Source organism: Theropithecus gelada, chromosome 19 (genome assembly GCF_003255815.1).
Source record: "Theropithecus gelada isolate Dixy chromosome 19, Tgel_1.0, whole genome shotgun sequence".
Lineage (NCBI taxonomy): Eukaryota > Metazoa > Chordata > Mammalia > Primates > Cercopithecidae > Theropithecus > Theropithecus gelada.
The window spans coordinates 28,571,142-28,596,791 of record NC_037687.1 but is presented as its reverse complement, the minus strand read 5'-3'; the positions used below and the strand labels follow the sequence as shown (position 1 = coordinate 28,596,791).

Below are 25,650 nucleotides of genomic sequence, written 5' to 3'. Positions count from 1 at the left end.
CCTTCCTTGGAACCAGGGGTTCCCTCTTTTGAAAACAGGGATTATTAATCCCATGGGGCAGGGTTGGTGTGAGGGTTACTCAACTCATTCACAGGTTCTTACGAAGCACCTGCCACCTGCCGCACACTGTCAGGTACTGCAGATAATGCTTTTATCTCTGGTTCGTCTACTCAGAAGGGTAACACATCCCTTTTCTCTTCAAACCTCCAGCACCTCCTCCCCCAGCCTCTTAGCTGACTTCCTATCTCACTGAGAAAATAGGGGTTACAAGAGAAAACTTTTGCTGGAGTCCTCATCTCCACGTCTTCCCACTCACTTGCTCCTGTGTGCATACACTCCACCTTCTTGCTGTTGCTGAGGGTGACCTGCCTGTGCTCCAAGCCAATGCCAACCTCTTCCATCAGGGCACCAGACCCTATGTCCTCTTTGTCTGCTTGAAGACTTCACTCCAGCAGTTCCTTCCACCTGATCCTCCGTCAATTCTCCTTTTCCTTCGGAGCCTTTCCCATCAGCATCTGAACATATTGTTACTCTCCCATTTTTAAGACTCCCTCTCTTGACCTCAGTTTCCCCATAAACAACTGTTCCATATCTATTTCTGTTAATAGCAAATTTCCTTGGGAGAGTTGTCCATATTTGTCTCCAATTTCTCTCGCACAGAATTCACTCGTTCAAAGTGTACAATTCGGCCGGGTGTGGTGGCTCACTCCTGTAATCCCAGCACTTTGGGAGGCTGAGGTGGGCTGATTACTTGAGGTCACAAGTTCGACACCAGCATGGCCAACATGGTGAAGCCCCATCTCTACTAAAAATACAAAAAAAATTTAGCCAGGCGTGGTGGCATGTGCCTGTAATCCCAGCTACTCAGCAGGCTAAGGCAGGACAATCACTTGAACCTGGGAGGCGGAGGCTGCAGTGAGGTGAGATCATGCCACTGCACTCCTGCCTAGGTGACAGAATAAGACTCCATCTCAAAAACAAACGGTACAACCCAACGTTTTTTAGTAAGTTTACAAGTTTGCACAGCCACCACCATAATCTAATTTTAGAACATTTTCTAAATGTTCTCACTGCAACCTCCACCCCACAAAAGGAACCCCATCCCCATTGGCAGCTCACGTCTCCTTTCTCACCCCTTTATCCCCCTAAGACCTGGATAGCTGCTCATCTGCTTTCTCTTTATAGATTTACCTATTTTGGCTATTTCATATAAATGGAATCCTGCAGTATGTGCTTTTTTTGTGACTTCTTTCATTTAGCATATCAAGGTTCATCCATGTTGTTGCATTTATCACTGATTCATTCCTTTTTTATGGCCAAATAATATTCTGCAGTATGGCTATATTGCATTGTGTTTATGCATTTATCAGTTGATGGATATTTGGGATGTCTCCACCTCTTGGCTGTATGAATGATGCTACTATGAACATTCGTGTGCAAGTTTTGGTGTGGACACAGCTTTTTAATTTTCTTGGGTGTATACTTAGAAATGGAATTGCTGGGTCTTATGTTAATTCTATGTTTAATTTTTTTGAGGAACTGCCAGACTGTTTTGCACAGGGACTGTACCATTTACATTCCCACCAACAATGTATGAGGGTTCTAATTTCTCTACGCCCTTGCTACATTTTGTATTACCCGACTTTTTTTATTACAGCCTTCCTCGCAGGTGTGAAGTAGCATTTCATTGTGGCTTTGACTTGCACCGCCCTAATGACTAATGATGTTGATTTCCATTAACTCTTAAACCCACGCCAATCAGATGGTCATGCTTTCCTCTAGTTCTCCATAGAAACTGCTTTTGTCAAGTTCATCAATGATATCCACGTCGCTAAAACCAATAGCCAATTCTCAGCCCTATGTCATGATTTGGCTGTGTCTGACACAGTTGATCACTCCTTCTTGAAACTGTTTACTTGACTTCCTTTTTTTCTTTTTTGAGATGGAATCTTGCTCTGTCGCCCAGGCTGGAGTGCAGTGGCGCGAACTCAGCTCACTGCAACCTCTATCTCCCAGGTTCAAGCAATTCTCCTACCTTAGCCTCCCAAGTAGCTGGTACTACAGGCATGTGCCACCACATACAGCTGATTTTTGTATTTTTAGTAGAGACAGGTTTCACCATGTTGGCCAGGCTGGTCTCAAACTTGTGACCTCAAGTGATCCACCCACCTCAGCTTCCCAAAAGTGCTGGGATTACAGGCGTGAGCCACCGTGCACAGCTACTTGGCTTTCAGAAAGCCACAGTTACCTTGCTTTCCTCCACCTTGTTTTCTTTCCTGGATCCTCTCATCCTCGTCTCTTATCCATCTATACCCACTTCCCTTGTGCCTCCAGTGTTAATGGCTCTGAATACTTCATTCATGCTTCTTGCATGGAGATGGGACTCTCCCAAACAGACCTTCATGCTAGACCTCTCCCTTAAATTCCAGGCTTGTATATCCAACTGCCTCCAAGACATTTCCACTTGGATGCCTAATAGGCATCTCAATCCAGACTCCTAATATCTTCTTCCCTTCCTCCCTGCTAATCCCCACGAAACCTGCTCCTCCAACAGTCTCTCTATCTCAGTAAACAGAACTTCATCCTCCCAGCTGCTCAGGCCAAAAACTGCTAGAGCTGTAACTGTCCATCACTAGCCACTACCACATGGAAGTCTAAACAATTTTTTCCCGTTCATGCATTCCTTGATTCATCAGTCACCAAAACATTCACCAAGTACCTATTGAATGCCACACACTCTGCCTAGTTTGCAAGTATAGAAACAATTAAGAAGCTTGCCTTCAAGGAGCTCTTAGTCAAATAAACAAGAGTTCAGAGTGATCCACAGGTAAGAATACTCACACAGGCCTCTACGATTCTGTTGTCAAAGAGCAGGAACTATGTAACATTAACGTAATTAAAGCTACCAGAGTTGATTTTTTTCTTTTCTTTTTTTTTTTTTTTGGACACCCTTTCTTGCCTGAAGAGCTACCTAAGATTATGAGTTCAGTTCCTTAGTTGCACAGGTCACCTTCACGTGCTTCACGGCCACATGTGGTTGGTGCTGTGCTACTGGACAGTGTAGATCTAGAATATTTCCAGCATGGCACAGGGTTCTACTGGACAGTGCCACCGTGGTTATTCTTGGCCTCTCTCATCCAACATTCTGAACCATCAGCAAATCCCACTGGTTCTACCTTCAAGATATATCTAGAGCCACTGCTCCTCACCACCTTGTTTGCCGGGGCCGCATCTCGTCCCTGGATTACTGCAGCACCTCTCAGCGATGCCAGCTTCCACCTTGCCCCAGTTCTATGTGTTATGCGCCAGTAACACATAGTAGCCATGGAAATCAAATCATGACCTGCCTTTGCTTGGCTCAAAAGCCACCCGTGACTCTCATCTTTTTTTCTTTCTTTTTTCTTTTTTCTTTTTTTGTGACAGGGTCTTGCTCTGTAGCCCAGGTTGGACTGCAGTGGTGCAGTCATGGCTCACGTCATCTCTTTTTTTTTTTGAGGTGGGAGTTTCACTCTTTTTGCCCAGGCTGGAGTGCAATGGCGCGATCTCGGCTCACTGCAACCTCTGCCTCCCGAGTTCAAGCGATTCTCCTGCCTCAGCCTCCCAAGTAGCTGGGATTACAGGCACCTGCTACCACCCTTGGCTAATTTTTTATTTTTAGGAGAGACAGGGTTTCACCACATTGGCCAGGCTGGTCTCGAACTCCTGCCCTCAAGTGACCCGCCTGCCTCAGCCTTCCAAAGTGCTGGGATTACAGGCGCGAGCCACTGCACCTTGCCCTTTTTTTTTCCTTCTGAGTCAGGGTCTCAGTTTGTAGCCCAGGTTGGACTGCAGTGATGTAGTCATGGCTCACTGCGCCTTGACCTCTCAAGCTCAAGCCTCAGTCCCCCAAGTGCTGGGATTACAGGCGTAAGCCACCACACTCAGCTGACCCTCATCTCTTACAGAGGTAAGTCTAGACTTCACAGCAGCCAGTGGCACCATCTGGTCCCCATGGTCTCTGACTTCACTGTGTATTCACTTCCTAAGGCACTGCTCCAGCTACATTGGCCTCCTGGATGTCCTCTCGGCTGTCTTCCCACCTGCCTGGCACTCCTGCCTCAGGGCTCACTGTAACTTCCGCCGCCCGGATTCAAGCGATTCTCGTGCTTCAGCCTCCTGAGTAGCTGGGATTACAGGCATGTGCTAGCACGCCAGGCTAATTTTTGTATTTTTAGTAGAGACAGGGTTTCACCATGTTGGCCAGACTGGTCTCGAACTCCTGACCTCAGGTGATCCACCCACCTCAGCCTTCCAAAATGTTGGGATTACAGGCATGAGTCACCTCGCCTGGCCACCCGAACACTCTTCACACAAATATACATAATGACTCATACAGTCATCCCCTTTCAGTTTTTATTCAAATGTCACTTTCTCAGTGAGGGTTTCTCCAAAGATCCTACTGCTACTTCCCCCGGCCCCATATTCCGTTTCTCTGCTTATCTTCTCCATCACACGTTACCATATAACTTTGTATTTTGTTTTCTTATTTATTGTCTGTGACATAAGAAATACATAGTTGGTGTCTGTCCCTGGTTTCTGACAGTCTTAAACCCTCGTAATTTCTGGAGTGATGTAGGCAACAGAAGCGTCTTACATAGAGCTCCTAATCTCTTGAATTTCCTGGGTGATAGCAGCATCGTTTGTTCTGCTCAAGTGACTCTTGGTGATCTCCTGGATGGACACTGGTCACCAGCGAGACTAGGCCATGATCGGGAGCTTAAGTGCTTTCGGCCTCACCCACCCCCTCCAGTCCTTGGGGAGGGAAAAAGGGATGGAGACTGAGTTAATAAGTGATCACGACTACATGACGTAGCCTCCAGAACAATCCCTAAAATATGGGGTTTGCAGAGCTTCCAGGCTGGTGAATGCATCTATGCACTGATAGGCTGCTGCATCCCAACTCCCATGGAGACAGAAACTTCTGCACTTGGGACCCTTCTGGACCTCACCCTATCCCTATCTACCTCTTCATCTGGCTATTAACCTATTTCCTTCATACTCTGCTTTATAATAAACCAGTATGTTTCCCCGAGTTATTCGAGCTATTCCAGCGAATTACTGAGCTGGGGGGCTGCAGGTTGAAGGAGCCCCGGACTTGCGACTGGTGTCTGAAGTGGGGTCAGTCTTGTGGGCCTGAGCTCTTAAAGCTTGTGTAGTGTGACGCTAACCCTGGGTTGTTTATTTTAGAATTGAATGAATTATAGGACACTCAACTGGTATCTGGGAGAGTTGGAGAACCGGTTGGTATGGGGGCAGGAGGTAGAATCCCACACATTTAGTGTCAGAAATGTTGGGAGTAGACAAACAGTTTTCTGGCCAGGAGCGGTGGCTCACGCCTATAATCTCAGCACTCTGGGAGGCTGAGGCAGGCAATCACTTGAGGTCAGGAGTTTGAGACCAGCCTGGCCGACATGGCGAAACCCTGTCTCTACTAAAAATACAAAAATTAGCTGGGCATGTTGGCATACGCCTTTGTAGTCCCAGCTATTTGGGAGGCTGAGGCATGAGAATTGCTTGAACCCAGGGGATGAAGGCTAGAGTGAGCCAAGATTGTGGCACTGCACTCCAGCCTGGGCGGCAGATCAGGACTCCATCTCAAACAAAAAAAAAAAAAAAAGAGAGAAACAGTTTTCTTTTACTGTCCACTGGAATCTAAGTTTCATGTGAGTACCATACAAACTTTTTGTCTCTTATTTCTTCATTGGGATCTCTACAGTGCCTTGAAAGTACATGACAAAATAGTAAACACTCAATAAATATTTGCTGAATGAACAAATTAATAAAGGGAAATAGACCAGTGAACAAGAATGAGTACATGCTCAGAAGGAGCTTCCCTTTCAGGTAGGAAAGGCAAAACCAAATTAAAAAATGAGTTAACGGCTGGGCGCGGTGGCTCACGCCTGTAATCCCAGCACTTTGGGAGGCCGAGGCGGGTGGATCACTTGAGGTCAGGAGTTTGAGAATAGTCTGGCCACAAGGTACAACCCTGTCTCTACTAAAAATACAAAAATTAGACGGGTGTGGTGGTACATGCCTATAATCCCAGCCACTTGGGAGGCTGAGGCAGGAAAATTGCTTGAACCTGGGAGGCGGAGTTTGCAGTCAGCTGACATCACACCACTGCACTCCAGCCTGGGCCTTGGAGTGAGATGCTGTCTCCAAATAAAATAAAATACAATACAATAAATCAAAACAAAACAAGTCCTGCTGGTATGCAGAGAATGGGCTAGAGTGGAGAGACCAAGGAGAGGCGGGGGGCTGCTCCACTGATCCAGACATGAGGTGGGGGTGACTGGGACCACAGAGAAGGCAGCTTCACGAGATATTTAGGAGTTGAAAAGTCTGAGAGTTGGAAATGAAAATGAATTGGAAGTGGAGGAGGAGTCAGATTCCAGGGTTTCTGGTTTGAACTGCTAGGTGGATGGTGTTGCTCTTTCTGGTAGGAGGAAAGCCTTGGGGAGGAACAGCCTCTGAAGGCAAAATGGAGGACTCTATTTGAGGGTGCCTTCTGCAGGTGGAAATGTCAAGGAGACAGCCAGTAACCTGAGGGGGTATCTGGGTTCCCACCTAACTTGCACTGCGGTAGCTATGCCTAACTGTCATTATGCGGGCCACATTCATCTGGGCATGTGTGGGCTTGCTGCACCTCCAACCTGACTTAGTAGTGACCACCTTCAGAAATGAAACAATCCAGAGTTGAAATATATTCTTTATTTTCACAATGGAAATAGGATAGGGAAGGAGGAAAGAGATACCTCTGTTAGTTGCCACTGCAGTACCATCGAAAGAATATCCTGGGGAAACAAAGAGGTATGTGTGTTACAGGAAGGGTTGGGGACTAGAAACTTAAGTCCCGGAGGCCTGGACACCAGGGTCGAAAAGGTGGACAAGGGCCTGGACTCCTGGGTCTGAGGGAGGAGGGGCTGGGGCCTGGGCTTCTGGGTCTCAGGGAGGAGGAACCTGGGTGCCTGGACTCTTGGATCTGAGGGAGTAGGGGCTAAGGCCCTGGACTCCTGGGTCTGAGTGAGGAGAGGTGTGGAGGCCTGGACTCCTGGGTCTGAGGGAGGAAGGGCTGGGGACCTGGATTCTTAGATCTAAGGGAGGAGCGAGCTGGGGACTTGGATTCCTGGGCTGAGTAAGGAGGGGCTGGGACCTGGACTCGTGGGTCTGAGAGGGAAGGGACTGAGAGCCCGACCTCCTGGGTTGGAGGTTGGTGGGAACCCAGACTTCTCGGTGGGATCTGAGAGAGCGGGGAGCTAGATGCTGGGGCGCCGGGGTACCGAGGACTCACCACGCCAACACGGTCGCACTCGCTGATGCGAGGGCCCCGAGGACTGCAAGCAGGAACAGGTTGCTGGGCGTCAGAGCCTCGGGCCTGACCAGCAGCTCGCCCAGGCTGGGCCTCCAGGGCTCGATCAGCGCGGCGTCCCGCGGCGCCCAGCGCAGCACTTCCCGGAACGAGGCCTGCAACTCTGTCTCCGCCCGCGGGGGCGGACCCGTCACTGCAGGGGCGCGCACGTCAGTCAGGCACGAGCCCCACCCCCTCGCCCCGCCCTCTCCCCGCCCCGCTCGCTCGCGCCGCCGCGCCCCGCCCCACCGTTAAGAAAGAAGTAGAGCCGGGCCAGGGGGCGCTGGTCTTGCTTGATCACGCAGGAGAACGTGCCGCGGTGCGTAAGCTGCGCCGGACGGATCCGCGCCAGGTATCCTTCGGCCCGCGGCATATCTCGGAAATAGGACAAGTCCTGAGTCCGGAGCTGCGAGACGCGCGGGCTTAAACTCCTCAACTCCGGCTTGCCACTGAGTAACCTACAAGCCCCGCCCCCCGAGCTAGACCACGCCTCCTGGAGTCCCGGCCTTGAGCCTTCAGCAGCCCGCCTCCGAGCCTTCTACTTGCTCCTCTGCCGTAAACGCACCCCTTCCCCTCACTCCTAAACCCTTACGCATAACCTACCCCTAGAACCTGCTTTTATTTATGTATGTGGTGTTTATTCTTTTTTCTTTTCCAGACAAGGTCTCGTTTTGGCGCCCAGGCTGCAGTGCAGTGGCGTGATCATAGCTCACTGCAGCCTCGAACTCCTGGACTTAAACAATCATCCCGCTCAGCCTCCCCAGTGTCTGGGACTATAGGCGTGCACCACCACGCCCGGCTGTTTTTAAATTTTTTTGGTAGAGGTGGGGTCTTAGTATGTTGCACAGGCCAGTCTCGAACTCCTGGTCTCAAGCCATCCTCCCGCTTTGGTCTCCAAAAGCGCTGGGATTACAGTTGTAAGCCACCGCCCCAGGTCCTTGGTCCTGCATTCTGATCTTCGAGCTCTCCCCTAAATCCCGGGACCCTCCTCTTGCTGATGCCTGTGTCTAGACGGAGCTTCGCGGAGTCCAGTCCCCGCAAGCTGTCTCCCCAACCTCTAGTGAAGCCTAACTCCCCGTCTAAACGCTTCGCGCCTGCCCCGCCCCGACTCACACCTCCTCCTGCGAACTTCCAGGAATAGGTGATCTCCTCCTTTGGCAGCTGGAAGTTCACGATGCAAGAAAACATAGCCTGGTCGCCCCGAATCACTGTCACATCCTGAACTGAAGACGGAGCTGGGTTCACTCGCTGGGCCCCGCCCACGTCTGGCTCGCCACCAGCCAGCTCATGCCCCTCGGTGCTTTGGTCCTGTTTCTCAAGTTAGTCTCCTGCACCCCGAGGTCCCGCCCCTTCACCTGGGCAGTCCAGCGGGAGGTCGCAGACCCTGGAGTAGCACCCGCTGCAGAGGAAACGCCGGGCGAACTCCTGGAGACCTGTGGGGCGGGAACGCTGCGTCAGGCGCCACCTGCCCGCCCAAGCCCAGGGCCCTTGGCCCATTTGAGATCCGTGTAGCTTCCCAGGGTCCATAGGCCAGGTGGCATCTTGACCTCGCCCTCCCTGCTGTCCTTGGCCGACTTTCACGCCTCTCCGCCCTCTAGAGTTCCTATTGGTTTGCTTCGGCTCTCACACCCACCTTCTGAGGATTTAGAGCAATACCTGGTTTACTTCCTTTTCTCCAGCCCTTATTGGCCTCCTAAGGATTTGAAGCCCACCCTATTTCCCCCACTTGATGTCGTAGGTTTCGGCTCCGACCGCCTCCCTTACCCCGCAATTCCAAGTTTTAGATGAAGTCCTTACCGCAGGGAGGGATGCAGGCCTGGGCTGTGGAGGAAGAGGAAACATCACTACCTTAAAGTCGTGGGAAGAACCCTGCCTGATGCTCCCCTAACGGATGTTACAAGGCCGGACGCATTGCTCCCAGGAGGTAGGGCCAAGCTTTCGTCACAACCTGGGGGCGGGGCCAAGCCTGAGCATTCCATTACAAGGTCAGGCCCAGGCCTGCTGCCAGCCTTCTACTTGGGGTTTCGGGGGAGCCACACTGGTTTGCTGTAGGCCCTGAGGGGGATGGGCAGTCCAGGTGTATTCCACCGAGGAGGCGGGGCTAGATCCTGGGCGATCCTTGCAGGAGACCGGGGCTAAGGTGGTGGCTCACTAAAAGAGGCGTGGCCAGGATAGAAGTAGTCCCAGAAAGGGGCTCAGTTGGAGGGGAAACTTCATCGAAGGGGCGGGGCTGGATCAAAAAATGGTCCATGCAGGGTAAGAGCCCCTCCTCAAGGTCTGAGGCTCAAGAGATGGAACCAGGGGATTGAAGGGGAGTAGATGGGGGTCTCAGGAGTGGGTTTTGTTTTGAGATGGAGTCTTGCTCTGTCACCCAGGCTGGCGTGCAGTGGCACAATCTCCAGTCACTGCAACCCCGCCTCCAGGGTTCAAGCGATTTTCCTGCCTCAGCCTCCTGAGTAGATGAGATTACAGGCATGCGCTACCATGCCCAGCTAATTTTTATATCTTTGGTAGATACGGGTATCACCATGTTGGTCAGACTGGTTTTGAACTCCTGACCTCAAGTGATCTGCCCGCCTCAGCCTCCCAAAGTGCTGGGATTACAGGCGTGAGCCAACGTGCCCGGCCAAAAGTGGGGTTTTCTAATTGGGTCTGGGAGAGGAGAGATGGAGCGTATTTTACCTTCTTTAAGCTGTGTAATGACCTTCTTCATTTTCTCTGCAGCATCAGGGAAGGCAACCTCAAAGGATCCTGGAGAGTGGAGGGGAGGACGGCCTGTGTAGTAAAGCCCTTCCCCTAGGGCTTGGTCCTTGGTCCTGCATTCTGATCTAGCCTGGCTAGGGCTATGCCAGCCCTAGCTCACAGGACGTGCTGTCAGGTATCTGCCCTTCCCCGGCCCCTCTTCACCCCTCTCTTATTACCATATCCTCTGCTCCTCTTCTTATCTCTCGCCTTGTGTACTTGAAGGCTAACAAGTCCCTAAGTCTCCTTTCTTCTGCCTCCTGAATCTCTCCAGGATGGAAGCCCTCCTGGACACCTGCGTGTGGCTTGTTGCGGGGAGAAGGGGAGGATAAAGATAAAATTCCTCCGCAAGGCCTATTAGGTCTTACGTGGTTTGGCCTAGTTCCCCCTCCCTCCCTGTCCCATCCCTACTGCCCACCTTTCATTTCCTTTATTTTATTTTTTTGAGACAATGTCTCACTGTCACCCAGGCTGGAGTGCAGTGGCGTGATCTCGGCTCACTGCAACCTCCGCCTCCTGAGTTCAAATGATTCTCCTGCCCTAGCCTCCCGAGGAGCAGGGACTGCAGGAATGCGCCACCACGCCTGGCTAATACTTGTGTTTTTAGTAGAGATGGAGTTTCACCATGTTGGACAGGCTGGTCTCGAACTCCTGACCTCAAGTGATCCACCCACCTCAGCCTCCCAAAGTGTTGGGGTTACAGGCATGATCCACCATGCCCGGCCTCATTTCCTTTCATATGAAAACAACCACATTCTCTAGCACCTCAGGGCCTTTGCACATGCTGGCTTCAGTTTTTAACACATTTTTCCTTCTCCTAATCATCCTTCCATCACCACAGATCTAACCAAGTTCCCTGTTTTTGTCTCTCATTGCAATCATTTCATTCCTAGCTCTCATCCATCTGCAATTACATATATTTATATATAGACGATGATCACGTATGTCTGTCTCATAAGTAAATAAACATGTTCTTCTGTAGCGCTGTGTCCTCTGAATCCTGGAGAGGACCCTGAGTCTTAAAAGTGCTCAGTTAGTATTTGTACAATGAATTCCAGGATCCAACTCAAACTAGAGACCCCAACTGGTGGCCTATGGCCCAAATCCATCCCTGGGATGTGTTATATTTGGCCTGGAAAGTGTTTAAAAGAAAATGAACCAGTTGCCAACATATAAAATTTGGAATGTCACATAAAACATTTGGCATCTTTTTACAAAGTTCGAAGAGCTGTAACACAAAGATCGTATTTCCATAAGGCAGCGAATAGCTGGAGATGAGTAGCAGCCATTCCCTTGAAATGGGGCACACACTGGCCACTTCCATGGTCCCCATCCTCTATTCACTTCTGTATTTACCCATCTTTTACTCTTTTATCTTCCTTGTCTTTCTAGGTGTTTTTGTTTTGAGATAGAGTTTCGCTCTTTGCCCAGGCTGGGGTACTGTGGCGTGATCTTGGCTCACTGCAACTTCCACCTCCCAGGTTCAAGCGATTCTCCTGCCTCAGCCTCCCCAGTAGCTAGGATTACAGGCACCCACCACCATGCCCAACTAATTTTTGTATTTTTAGTACAGATGGAGTTTCAGCATGTTGGCCAGGCTGGTCTCAAACTCCTGACCTCAAGTGATCTGCCCACCTCAGCCTCCCAAAGTGCTGGGATTACAGGTATGGGCCACCATGCCTGGCTTTGTGTTTTGACCACTGCAGTGGTCTCCAAATCCAAACTGTATGGGTTTGTGGCTTGTTCCAGTGGAATAAGAAAAAGTAGACAGCTGACTTGATCTCGTGGTGGTTTGTGGAAATCAGAAATGATTTATAGGCTAAATTGTGCCCCCCCACCAAGCAAATTTGTATGTTGAAGTCCTAACTCTCAGTACCTCAGAATGTGACTGTACTTGGTTCTTAACGAGGTGATTAAGTTAAAATGAGGTCATTAGGGTGGGCCGTAATGCTGTATGATTGGTATCCTTATGAGAAGAGGAAATTAGGACACAGAGATGCACACAGGGACATATGAAGAAAGCATCTACAAGCCAAAGAGAGAGGCCTTAGAAGAAACCAACCCTGCTGACACCAAAACCTTGATCTCAGACTTCTGGAAGGCAGAAACTTCTGTTGTTCGAGTCACCCAGTCTACGGTACTTTGTTACAGTGGTCCTAGCAAAGCAATACCCAGGAATTGTTCATTGCCTCCAAATATCTGTATATCGATATCCACAGAACACAGATAAAAGGCTTCATCTCCCAGCCTGCCTTGCAGTTGTGGTCATGTGACCAAGCTATAGCTATAGGATATAAATGGATGTGTTATATGTGAGTCACAGGAGGTGGCCTTAAAAGGGAGGTAGTACTGCACCTGGAATCCCAGCTACTCTGGAGGCTGAGGTGACAGGATCACTTGAGGCCAAGAGTTCAAGATAAGCCTGGGCAACATATCAAGACACCATCTCTAAACAAATTTTTATAGATTAGCCAAGTGTGATGGCATGTGTCTGTAGTCTTAGCTACTCAGGAAGCTGAAGTGGGTGGATGGTTGAACCCAGGAGTTCGAGGCTGTAGTGAGCTATGATTGCACCACTGTACTCCAGCCTGGGCAATACAGCAAGACTCTGTCTCTAAAAAACAGAGAGAAGGTGGTGCCATCTTATTGTTCCCCTCATCCATCCTGCTGCCTGAAAATTTGTTTCGATGGTTGGAGCTCTAGCAGCCACACAGGACCATGAGGACAAGGGCTATTCCCTGGGATATTAAGCCTTCAAGGAGCTTGGATCCCCAAGAAATGGAGGTGCCATACTACCCTTAAGTGCCTACCTCAAGACTTACTTTATATAGGACAGATAAACTTCCTATGGGCTTAACCCATTGCAAGGACAGGGGAAAGCGTCCTCTGTGATTAAAGCCATACAAAAAGGGAGGGAACTGAGGATATTGGCAAGAGAGTGGCTGAAACGACGATCATTGGATATACACTTGGAGAGAGGAAGCACTGATGCCGAGAAGTGAGTTTCAGATGAGGACCTAATGGTCTCTCCTTGGCCACAGAGCAGGAGTGTGGTCTCAATATGGCAGGATGATCAGGAGCATGTGGTCAGACTGGGGTGCACAAATGAGATGCCAGGATGTTGCAGGAGTCATCCAAAGAATTTCTATGGGCCAAATCAAAGGACTCATGGGCAGGGTGAATGTGGGATATACCAAGTAAGTCATGGTGGTGGGTTGGGCTTATAACCCACCAGGGGAATACGAATGGAGTGAAATGTTCCAAACGGCCTGGGTTACAGCAAGCAGGCCACAAAGAGGCATGGGTGGGTGTTGTAAAGTCTCCCCCAGAGGAGTTGCATATCGTCAGGAGCTCTGACCCTGGTTCAGATCATCTGGGGTCTGAGTCCTGGCGCTTCCATCTTGAGCACACCTGTCTCAGATCTGAGTATCAATCACAAGCCCTCCTCCCCATGTGACCTTGGCCAAGTGACTTCGCCCTCCTGATCCTCAGTCTCCTCATTCATCAAATGGGGATGACAGCACTGTCTGTATCACAGGGTTCGGGGAGGATGAGATGCCATACAACCGTGAAAGCTTCCTCATCCCCACTCTTTCAGGGCATCGTTTAAGGATTGTATGAGATGGTATCGCTAAGCATGTAGAATGGCTCCTGGCACATAGTGAGTGTTAGAGAAGGCTGGCAAACTTAGGATTGCCATCTACAAGTTTGAGATGGGGAAACGGAGGCGTGGGGAGATTACAGAAGTGGTCCAAAGTCACATGGCTACGTTTGACCCTGGTGGTCCGGCTACAGAGCCTCCATACCTAATCGCTGCATGCATCATCTCCACACCTAATACTGCATCCAGTCTGTACCAGGTCATCCACTCCATGGTTTATGTATACACATATCCAAATAAGATCACCTGGGATCACCGAGAGGCAGTCAGCCTACGTCAGCTCCTCCATCTCCCTGCTCCTCCCTCTGGAGACGCAAAAGTCATCCTTGATTCTTCCCATTGCCCTCACCCACCTACATCTGGTCCAGTCTATCTCCAAATATATCCCAGGTCTACTGCTCTTGTCCAGAAGAGCCCCAGCGTTCCCATCTGATAAGCAGGACTATAAAACCCAGCCTCACAGGGCCGGTAGAGGATATCCTTTAGGAAGATACTTAATATGAATGACTCTGTGTATGGCAAACATAGCCTCTAACATGCCTGGGCAGGCCTGGCACACAGTCAAATCCTTATGCCCACTCCCCTTTGCTCAGACCTCATCTGGGCCCCCCGGACCACTGTGACTGGTCCAAGCCACCACGGGCAGGCTTCTCACTGGAAGTCGGAATTCCTGCCTTTGTCCAGCACCCACATAGCTGCCAGAGAGATCTTGTTAAATCCCAGGTCAGATCCTGTCTCTCTGTGTAAAGTCCTCCAATAGCTCCCCCATTTCAAGAGCAAAAAACAAAAGTCATTCCAAGGGCCTACAACAGCAATTCTCAGAGTGTTCCCGGAGCCGCATCATGAGCACTGCCTGGGATCTTGACAGAAATGTCCATTTCTGGGCCCTACCTTGGACCTGCTGGTCAGAGGCGGTGGGGTCCAGAAATCTGCATTTTAAATAAGCTCCCAGGGGATTCTGATGTATGCTGGGCCTTGAGGACCACCTGTCTATGAGGATAGCTACTTGGGAGGCTGAGGCAGGAGAATGGCGTGAACCCGGAAGGCGGAGCTTGCAGTGAGCCGAGACCGCACCACTGCAGTCCAGCCTGGGCGACAGAGTGAGACTCTTGTCTCAAATAAATAAATAAGTAATTAAATTAAATTAAAAAAAAGAAAACTATCCCCCCTTTCTCTTCCCCTTCTCTGTTTTCCTCCACAGCAGGGATCACCAACTGACATACTAAGATACTAAGATATTTTATTATGTTTGTTGTCTGTCTCCCCAGACTCCGCCCCAATATAAGCAACCCCGAGGACGGGTGGTTTGCAGCTCTGTTCACAGCTGTGTTCCCAGGGTTGTTCCCGGCACATTCAGTAAATATCATTGAACGTATTGCACCAGCTTCTCCCGGCCTCCAGACTCTCCCTCTGGGCCATCTTCCACACGACCCCAAAGGGTTCTTTCTACACCCAGAGCTGCCCCTACTTCTCCGCTGTTCACACTCCTGCTGCAGCTCCCCAGTGCCCTGAAGAAAGAGACTCAAAACTCTGACTTTTTCTGCTGAACTCTGCACCTGGGTATCTAGCTGCCTCCTAAACGTCCCTGAGACTCCTCGAAGTCACTACATTCTAACCCAGCTCATCCTCTGCCCCCGGCTCTTTCTCTCAGGCTCCTTACTTCAGTGATGACCCACCGCCCTACAGGCACGGAGCAGGGCCTGTCTCAGACGCTGTTCTTTAGGCTTCCCCAAACAGCCCAGCAGACCTAACTCTGGCCCTGGGCCGCCTTCTCCACCTTCACAGCCCCAGTCCCCACTCAGGCCTCCGCTCTGGCCTGGACCCTCACCCAGCCTCTTCTCTCTCCCCTCCAAGTTTGTCCCACATGCGGCCCCACAGAAGGCTTCCACTCCCAGATCCAAAGGTTCCTGATCTTTTTAAAAGCTTCTGTGACTAGGCAGGCTAAGTAGGGAGAAAGCACATTTCCTGGAATCCTGCACACCCCAGATGGAGAGCTTTAGGGCCTCAGATCTGGATGCCCCCTGGGTGGATGGGAATCTTCCCTCTTACGGGATCTTTGACAAGGCGCTTGGAGGGCAAAGCAGGAAGCAAAAGGAGCGACTGTGGGTGTGGGAATAAGCCCTGAGCTCCTGGATCTAAGAGGAAGCCGGTTTATTCTACAGCGCAGGGCTCTGTAACTCCTGCAACTCTGAGCCTCCACAGTTCCAGGGTCTGGCACGCTGTGGGGATCATGGCCATGGTGACCTGGCATGATTACTGCCCAACGACCACGTGTGGCCCCCAGTCCTGAGGTCTCTTTACACGGCCACACACCTCAAGGCTGTCGCGTGTGCCTGTCTCACCAGGACAGTCACACCTCGTCTCTCCTCACTGCTGTCACCTGAGCGATCCACTCTGCTGTTCCTGTTTTCCTGCCCTCTAACTGCCTCATGTCTCAAAATGTGGAATCATTTTATAAGAAATCTGTGTGTGTGTGAGTGTGTGTGTGTGCGCGAGTGTGTGTGTGTGTTCTATCCTAGAGGAAGATGCCTTCCCCAAGGTCAGGCTCATCAGGCACCCCAATTTCCCCCTGCCCTCCCCAGCCGCTGAGCTCCGTGGCCATCCTAGGAGGCAAGAAGATTGTCCCACTCTACAGATGGGTAAGTTGAGGCCAGGAGAGGGGCAGTGACCCACCCAGAACTTCATAGGCAGTTAAGATTGTGAGCCATGCAGCCATGGCAGAACTTATGCCTACCGGACCCCATCTGGCCTTCCAGCTCTAGACAATTTCTGCAGCGTCCCTTCCCCCTCACCACCTTCAGCCCCTGGCTCTTAGAGCTACCTTCAGCCTTTGCTTGGACAAGTAGCTGAGCTCAATGGCTTCCCAGCTTTCCCCTCCCAGATCACTGCCCAACTCTGGGGGCCTCCTTCCTCCGCACCTGGGTATCTAGCTGCCTCCTAAATGTCCCTGAGACTCCTCGGGCCCTCACACATACCCATTTCTTGGGGGCTCCAAGTCCACATCTCCCATCTCCCCATCCGCACACACTCACCCTGGGCAGCAGCCAGCTCCTGCAGGGCATGGGTCATCTGGGTGAAGGCATCATGCAGGTGGCTTCTCTCATCATAGTCTGGCGGTGAGGGAGGGGGCAGGGGCTGGGGGAGGCAGCTCCCCACACCACCATGTCCCTAATGGGAACATTCTGTCTCTGAGTCTCTGCCCTCCCAAGTCTGTATCCTTCCCTCTCTTGACTCTCTGCCCCACAGTCGCTATGCTTCCTGAGTCCCTCCCAAGTCTCTATCGTCCCCTCTCTGTGAGTCTCCATCTTCCCTGAGTCTCTGCCCCCGACCAGTCTCTACCCTGCTTCCCTAGTCTCTGCCTCATCTCTATCCTCCCCTTTCTGGGTCTCCATCCTTCTCTGAGTCTCCATCCTCCCCTCTCTGGGTATCTGTTCCCTCTCCAATCTCCATCCTCTCCTGTCTATCTCTTCATAGTCCCCTCTCTGAGTATCCATCCTCCCCTCTCTCTGTGACTCTCCATCCTCCCGAGTGTCCATCTTCCCCTCTCTGACTCTCCATTTTCCCGAGTCTCCATCCTCCCCTCTGACTCTCCATCCTCCCCTCTGAGTCTCTGCCCTGCTGTCTTCCCCTGTCTGTGTCTCTCTGTCCTTAAATCTCTGTTATTCTCATGGTCTTTGAGCCTTTCTCCTCTGACTATTTCTCTCTGCCTGTCCCTCAGCCTGACCCTCTGGGCCTCTCTGGTTCCTCCCTCTGCACCTTCCCCAGGACACTGATGATGGTCTCCTCACTGATTTCGGTGTCAGAGAGACCCCGGAAGGCGGCCGTGAAGGCCTCCTCACACTCTTCGAGCTTGGGGCCCCGCATGCCAACAAACATCTGACAGATGCGGAGGCGCTCAGAGTAGGTTGTGAAGCAGAGGAGACAGGCCCAGGCGGGCACCCTGAAGACAGCCAGGGCCAGCAGGGCAGACAGGACGGCACTGGCCAGGGCCAGCAGGGCCATCGTGTGGGTCTCAAGGCCAGGGGAGAAGCTAGTAACCTTTATGAAGTCACCACAGGGTGGGGGAAGGGCCAGTGGTCTAGGGTCAGAGGTCAGGTTTCAGTTGGGGGTCAAATGTCATGCTCTGGAGGAAGCGTATGAGAAGTCAGGGGTCAGAGGTCAGGCCAGCAATTCCCCAGGTGTGCGGTTGGGCCAGACGCCAGGCTCCCAAGAACCTCACCTGTGACCCTGGATGTCCTCACAGGTTAAAGGGTCTCAGGGACCCAGAGACTGGCAATATGGTACGCGGTGGCCCGGGTAGGCCCTGGGGTGGGGGTCAGAGATAGAGATGGGTACAGAGACATTCCGAGAACCAGAGACAGAAAGACCAAAAAAGACAGAAACAGGGACACGGAGAGATATCGGGAGGGGCAGAGACCTAGAAAGCCAGAATAAAAGGGAGTCGGAGGATCCACTGTGAAAGAGACGCAGAAGTCACAGAGACACAGCGGAGACGGAGAGACAGACAGGGAAGGAAAACAGATTTCAGGGGAAGGAGGGGATGCAGCGACAAGGACAGAAAAGAGCCTGGCTCCTCCTCCCAGGGTCCCTGGGGCAGCCCAGTGGGGCTAACGGTCCCCGAGTGGGGCTGGGGGTCCCCGCCGGGCCCCGTCCCGTGCAGGGCGCAGCCTGGGGAAAGCTAGGAGGCCGTATAGTGATCTCCTTGGGTGTCCTCCTCAACTATACAACCTCCTACCTCAGCCCGGGGGGCGCGGCAGGCGGACAGACCCGACAGACAGACAGACAGGGACCAGGAGGACCAGGGAGTGGGGGGGAGGGCCGGGGAGGCCCCAGCCGCGATGGTGAGCCCCCGACACGGACCCACAGACACGAGCTTGTGTGCGGCGAAGGCCCCGCAAGGTCGGTTCTACGGGTGGGTGCCAGGACCCAGGAGTCCGGGCCCCCGGCCCCTCCTCCCCAAGGAACCCAGGAGTCCAGGCCCTCAGCCCCTTCCTCATCAGGGACCCTGGAGTCAAGGCCCTCATCCCTCTCCTCCCTAAAGAACCCAGTAGTCCAAGCCCTTACCAGAGACCAGAGTCCTCACCAGAGATCCAGGAATCCAGGCCCCTGGCCCTTTTCTCCCCAAATGTTTGTGGAATCCAAGTACTCAGCCCCTTCCTCCCTCAGACTCACGAGTCCAGATCCAAAGCCCCCTTCTCCCCAGAGATCCAGGAGTCCCCGCCCCCAGTCTCTCCTCCCTTGGGCCAGGCAGGCCTCCTGGGGAAGGCATGGCCTGATAGAAAACCTGGCTTCCTGGGTGCCGGCTGGGAGAGAACCTCATCTGTCTTGGAATTTGGCCCTTTGGGCACACCTGCTTCCTACCCACCCTCCTGTCAGTCTGCAGAGACTCCGTGCCCAGGGCCAGGAGGCCAGGGGCTAGCCAACCGTCAAAGCCTCCCTGGGTACTTTCTTTCCTCTCTCCTCTCTTCTTTGGGTCATTTATAATGACAGCCACAATCTCCCAGCGCTGACCCCATACCAGGCCCAGAGCACCAGTCCTCTGACACCTCCCAGTCCAGACAGCCAGGTGCCTTAAGCATCCCCATTTGGCAGGTGAGGGGGCTGAGCCTCAGAGAGGGGAAGAGGCTCCCAAAGTCGGCCTGCGAGAGGTGGGCGGTGGACCCAGCATCCACCCTCCCCACCCCTGGGCTCAGAGCCCCTCCAGCTGCGGTCTCTCCCGTGCCCAGTCCCTCCTCCTGGACTGTCCGGTTCTAGATGCCCCTGCTCCAGCCGCACCTTCCCGTTCCTTCCTCGCAGTCCAGGTCTCTCTGGCCCAGCCTTTTTTTCTCTCTCCCTCTTTCTTTCCACCTTCCCTGGTTCCTAGCCTCCTCCTGCATCAGGACATCCCTCCCTGGCTCTGCGCTGGCTTCTCTCTCTCTCCCCATCGCCTCTCTCCTCTCCCCGCTCCTGTTTTCTTCCCTCTCTCCCCCTTTCTCCTTCTTTTCGTCTACCTTCTGTCTTTCATCCTCCCCTTCTCTCCCTTCCCTCTCTTTGTCTCTCTCATTCTCTCTGGCCCTCTCAGTCTCTGTCTCTCTCTCGTCTCTCACCCTTCTCCACCCCCTTTTTTCAGATGTCTTTCCTCACTTCCTCTCCTTCCACCCCTTCCCTCTCTCCATCCCTCACCTCCCTCCTTCCTGCTCTCTCTCAGTCTCTATCTCTCTCCCTTTCTCTCCCTCTCTCTCTCCTTCCCTCCCTCTTAGGTCTCTCTCTTTCCTCCCCTCCCCCTTCTCTCTTTGGGTCTCCCTCCCTTCTCTCTCTTTCTCCTTCTCTCTCTCCCTCCCCCTCGCAGCTCGAGCCAGGTCTGGAGCTGGGGGTGGGGTGGGGGTGGTTTGAGAAGGGGCCCAGGGCTGGGGTAGCGACCTGCTGAGGAGGGGGAGGAGAGGCGGGAAAGGGGCGGAGAAGGAAAGGGGGAGGTGGGGGGCCGGAGACGGGTCTATGGTCCCACCTCTCTTCCCCCTTCCCTCTTTCCCAACCTCCCAGACCCTCAGGCGGGGGCGAGAGTCAGGCCAAGGTGGGGAGGAAGGGGAAGGGAGGAGGCTGCCCCCGCCCCCCCCCCACCAACCTGGCCCGGAGCCCAGGCCTGGGTTCCCAGCATGCCCCGGGGCTGCCTGGGGCCTGAGGAGGGGGGTGAGGGGAGAGGGGAAGCCGAGAATCTCAAAGATTCCCGGGACCTAAGCATCTCCCCAACCCGTCAACCAGTGTTTCCTTGGGGAAACTGAGGCGGAGAGAGAAGGGTTAGGACTTGTTCAAGGTCACTGGACAAGGCATTGGTGGAAACGCGAACTCCCTGGGCCCACAGGCCGGCTTTGGGGAAGGGGTAGGCTCTGGACTTCCCCCAGGCTTAGGTCCCCCTCCCTCTCTCTGCGGACCCTGGGGAGCCCCCAAGGGTCAGAGAGCAGACCCAAACAGTCTGGCACCATGGTAACCAGCTGGCCCCGCCCCCTTAACCCCTGGAGGGCTGGACTCCAGCTGGGGCTAAAGAGGAGGTGGGTTCCGGGGGAGGAGGGGCCTGGGGATCCCCAGAACTGCAGGCTTCAAAGGGAGGAAGATGCCAACGCCTGGACGCTTGGGTTCTAGAGGAGCAGAGGGTTGGGGGCCGCGCTCCTTGGGAAGAGGGGCTGAGGTTCTGAACTCTGGGGTTTTGAAGGAGTTAGGGGCTGGAGTGTGGATTCCCTGGTCTGAGAGAACAGACTAGGGCTCAGACTCCTGGATCCTGGAAAAAAGGGGGCTGGGGGCTCGGATTTTGGAATGGGTGGGGGAATGGGTGGGGGACTGGGTGGTGTACTCCCAGGTCTGAGGGAGGAGGGGGCTGGGACTGGAATCCCGGGTCCCCCAGGGAGCATGGATGCTGGGCCTCTCCTCCTCCAGACATCCCCTGCCCCCGCCGCTGACCCTGGCCTGTCTGGCAGCCCAGACAACCTCCCCCTCCTCCTCGGCCCCCTCCCACTGGCACGGCTCACCCTTGACCCCTCAAAGCCCCGCAGCCCCATCCCTGCCCCTCCCCCTCCCCTCCGGCCAGACGTTAACTCTTCCGCTGCCGCAGGCACTCCAAAGTCAGACAGTCTTCCTCCACCTCCCCCGAGGGCTCGGGCAGCTCGCCCCTAGTCTCCTCCAGCCAGGATCCTACCAGCCCCAGCCCCCATCTCTGTCCTCCCTCTTGAATCTAGGAGGTGTCCCCAGATTTCTCCAGCTTCTGGACCCCGGAATTCAGGTCCCAGCCCCCTCCAAGGATTCTGGAGTCTGAGCTCCCAGCCACCCCACCCCCCCACCCCCAACTCCTCCTCCAAGAACCCAGAAATCCAGGCCCCCGGGTGCTCCTCCCTCAGGGACCCAGGAGTCCAGGCCCCAGCCCCCCAACCTCCCTTTCCGCAGACTCACGGCTCCAGCGGCTCCCGCGTCGCAGGGAAGGGTCTTCTCCGCCGCCCCGGGCCCGTAGGCCGGGCCCCAACGCCGCCGAGCGCTCTCCATCCTCTCCCCGCCTTCGCCGCCCGGCGGCCTCTCCCCTTCCTCCCGCCGTCCCCACCATCCTCCTTCCCTTCTCCCCGACTCCCTCCGGCCGGCGCCTCCTCCCCGGCTCTGCGGCCCGGGGCTCCCCCTCCCCAGACCCCGCCGGCGGCGCGGCCGTGGGACCAGCCCCCTCCCCAGGGGGCCCCCCGCCCCGGCCCCTCCCCACCGCCCAGCCCAGTCCGGCCTGGCTTCCCCCCTGCCCCGGAGCTGGCCCAGGTCCAGGGGAAAAAATTCCATCCAGCCCCGGGGAGGAGGAGCGGGGCGGAGGAGGGAGCGGGAGGGGGAGGCCGGGCCAGGGGAGCCTGACGCAGAGGAGGGAAGGGACAAAAGAGGCCGGGAGGCGGCGGCGGCCGGCGCTCCCGCCTCGCCCGCCCTCCTCCCTCGGCCAGTCTCGCTCCTCCCCGGCTTCCCTAGGTCCCCTCCGCCTCTCCGCCCTGTCCTGTCCCTCGCTGGCCTCCCTCCCTCTTCTCTTCTGCGCCTCCTCCTCCTCGCTCTGTGCGTGCTCTCTCGCTCTCTCGCTCCCTCTCTCCCTCCCTCCTCCCTCTCTCTCTTTCTCTCTCTCTCTCTCTCTCTCTCTCGCCCTCTTTCCCTCCTCCTCTCTGCTCCTGTCATTCTTGGTTGCTTTTGCTACCTCTCTGTCTCTTTCCGTCTGTCCTCCCTTATGTCTCTGCACATCTGTCCTTCCTTTCGCCCTCTCCCGGTCTCCATCCTCTTTCTCTGCCTGTGGGGCTTCTGTGTCTCCCATTTATTCTTCCCTTTTCTCTGTTTCTCTCCCTCCCTCCCTGTCTCTGTGTCTCTGTTCTTCCTCTCTCTCGCTTTCTCCTCCCCTCTCTCCCCCAACCAGTCAGGGTCTGCCCTTCTCTCTCTCCCCCTTCCTGCTCTCCCAGCTTCCCCCCCACCAGCTTTGGTCTCTCCACCCCCCCACCCCCACCCACTGGGGACTCAAAGGTGAATCAGACCTGAATCTGCCCTTGCAGATGGAGCTCACAGTCTGATGGAAGAGACAGAGCCAGCCGCAGACAGTCCCAATTCCGGGTGATCAGGGTATGACACAGGGAGAGGCCAGAGGCTGTGAGAGCCCAGAGCGGGAGGAATCCTGGCAGCTGGAGACGGCAGAGAGGACCTCCAGAGAAGGCGTGGTTGTGGCATGACCTCCACTAAGGCCCTTCCAGGCAGAGGGCACAGCTGAAGCAAAGGCCCAAGGCACGAAACCAAGGAGGTGCTGGGAGGACAACAAAGCCCTTAAGTCTGACTAGAGCCTCCGAAGCCATGAGCCAAGGAGCACAGGAGATGAGGCTGGGACGAGCGGGCGGGGTCAGATTCTTAGGGAGTTTCAGGCCATGCTGGGAACTTAGCCTTCTGAGGGTGACAGGGAGTCCTGGAAGGTTGTGAGCAAGGGGCGGGGACAGGGTTATATCTGAATGTCAGACCCCGCTGAGGCTGTGTGGACTGGAGGGGGAGAGACTGGTGGAGGCTGGGGAGGAGGCCCTCTCCCTGCAGTTTGCGGGCTAGGACCTGGGGAGAGAGGAAGGGGTGGGGCAGGAATGTGAGGAGCTGGAGATGGCTGGAGACTGCTGGGCAATGGGGGCAGAGAACAGGAACCTGTGGGCGGGAAGCAGGTAGGAAAGCAACTCCCTGACTCTGGCCCAGGAACGGATGGGGCAGGAGTTGCTTCCAATGGGGAACCAGGAGGAAGAAGAGGGTAGAGAGATGCTGTGGGCAGCTGAGAACTTAGTGGACATTAAGAGCCAGGGACATTTAGGGAAAACATTCAGGATGCATAGTGCTGGGCTTTCAACAGTGCACCTCCCCCTCTCCCTATCCTCCAGCCACCCAGTTCTCTCTGGGGATAGCATATATTCACTAATTTCTCATGTATCCTTCCAGAGGAATTTTATACATCTATGCACATATATACCATCCTCCTGTTTTCTGTCCCCAGATAGGATCACAGTATTCTGCACATTTTTTTTTTAACATGAAATCCAAAGATCCTCCCATATCTAGGCTTATAGAACCTCCTCGTTCATTTTAATAGCGATATAATATTCCATTGTATTCATCTATTTATTCCTAGTGTATTCAGTTAATTGGGAGATTGGAAGGTTTTTTTATGTCAAGAAACTAATGCGTATGCATATTCAAATTTGCTTATTTATTTATTTATTTATTTATTTTTGAGACAGATTGTCCAGGCTGGAGTGCAATGGCATTGTCTCAGATCACTGCAACCTCTGCCTCCCAGCTTCAAACCATTCTCCCACCTCAGCCTCCCAAGTAGCTGGAACTACAGGCGTGCGCCATCAGGCCCGGCTAATTTTTGTATATTTTGTAGAGATGGGGTCTTGCCATGTTGGCTGGACTGGTTTTGAACTTCTGACCTCAAGTGATCCTTCCGCCTTGGCTGAGCCACCACACCTGGCCCAAATTTGCTGATTTTTAAAGTGATTTTGTCCAATGCTTTTAAGCCTCTAAACCCAGATATTCGATAAATGCTTACTTCTAGATCCTTTAAAATTTGTTGATAATTACTAACAATGGGATAATAATAATGACAACAGATACTCTTTATTGAATGGCTACTGGGAGCCAGTTCCTGGAATGAGTATTTGTTATACATTATATCATTGATTGCACAGAAACCTTATTATTAGAAACTATTATTATCCCAGTTGTAAGGATGGAATACTGAATAAGATGCGGTTCTGAATAGGGAGTTGCCCAAGCTCACAAAGTATGTGATAGAGCTAGAGATTCAAACCCAGGCCTCTCTGGCTCCTTCTTTGGGGTGGGCTGGCTCTGGGAAAATATGCTGTTTCTAAGGATTGACACTAGGTACATTTAAACTTGTCATGCACACAAATTCATGTATGATTAAGAAGGACCCTTTGTCAGACCCCTCACTTTCACTTGGGATCTGGAGTTACTGTCACTCTGCATTCACCTTGGATGCCCTGTAGACAGATAAGGACAGTAACCGCATCACAGTCCTTGTCCTGGCCCTGAACCTGTTGTGTTGTGATTTTCTACGTCTGGGTCTGTCTTTGGGAATTTACTGAGGGCACAGTCTAGGTCTGAGTCATCTCTGTGTCCTCAATATCACTCCACCCAGGCATGGCTCAGAGTAGGGGCTCAGGAAAATGTTTTTTAAGTGAATGAATGAAGAGATGAGTGAATAATAAATGGCTTGTGGATTAGGCTGGGACTTGCTTAAGTCCCCAGAACAGTGACCATAATTCCCATTAGTTCCTGAAACAAGGCCTCTGTTCTGTTCTCATCAGTTAGCAAGTCACAGGGACCACTGGTTCCTTTATTCTCTGAAATATAGGGCTCCAAATCTCTCAGCACATAAGACTCAGCTACTGCAATTCCTGCAAATATCCAGAACTCAGGATCCATTATTCCCTTCACTCCCTGTCCCTGAGACAGGGGGCCACCGTTCCCATCAGACGTTGGCACACAAGTATAGGTTGAGCATACCTAATCCAAAAATCTAGAATCGGAAATGCTCCAAAATCAAAAACTTTTTGAGCACCAACATGATGCCAGAAGTGAAACATTTCAATCCATCACTTGATCTCATGTGATAGATTGCAGTCAAAACCTTGTTTCATGGGGCTGGGCACAGTGGCTCATGCCTGTAATCCAGCCCTTTGGGAGGCTGAAGCAGGAGGATCACTTGAGCCCAGGAATTTGAGACCAGCCTGGGCAACATAGTGGGATTCCCATCTCTACAATAAAAAATTTAAAACTTAGTGGAGCATGGTGATGCATGTCTCTTTTCCCAGCTACTAGGGAGGCTGAGGTGGGAGGA

The 25,650-nt window shown here is 53.1% G+C and overlaps 1 protein-coding gene across 1 annotated transcript; it reads right to left on the bottom strand.

The window, feature by feature from the left end:
* Window positions 1–6,731: 6,731 nt before the first annotated feature.
* On the bottom strand, window positions 6,732–18,395 carry SPACA6 (sperm acrosome associated 6). The gene is made up of 9 exons (XM_025367458.1): window positions 17,579–18,395; window positions 16,823–16,900; window positions 10,070–10,138; window positions 9,185–9,208; window positions 8,743–8,820; window positions 8,501–8,610; window positions 7,637–7,793; window positions 7,331–7,541; window positions 6,732–6,833 (listed from the first exon to the last, which is right to left on the bottom strand). Exons 1-9 carry the CDS (start codon window positions 17,790–17,792, stop codon window positions 6,800–6,802), a joined length of 975 nt encoding a protein of 324 aa, XP_025223243.1. The 5' UTR covers window positions 17,793–18,395; the 3' UTR covers window positions 6,732–6,799.
* Between the last annotated feature and the right edge of the window lie 7,255 nt (window positions 18,396–25,650).

Excerpts from the sequence above, each read along its gene's own strand:
- SPACA6 (XM_025367458.1), bottom strand. The coding sequence starts at position 17,792 with ATGGCCCTGCTGGCCCTGGCCAGTGCCGTCCTGTCTGCCCTGCTGGCC. Across the intron at positions 9,209-10,069 it reads CATTACACAGCTTAAAGAAG|CCCAGGCCTGCATCCCTCCC; the intron begins GTAAAATACGCT and ends CTTCCTCCACAG. Across the intron at positions 8,821-9,184 it reads GGCCTGCATCCCTCCCTGCG|GTCTCCAGGAGTTCGCCCGG; the intron begins GTAAGGACTTCA and ends CCCGCCCCACAG.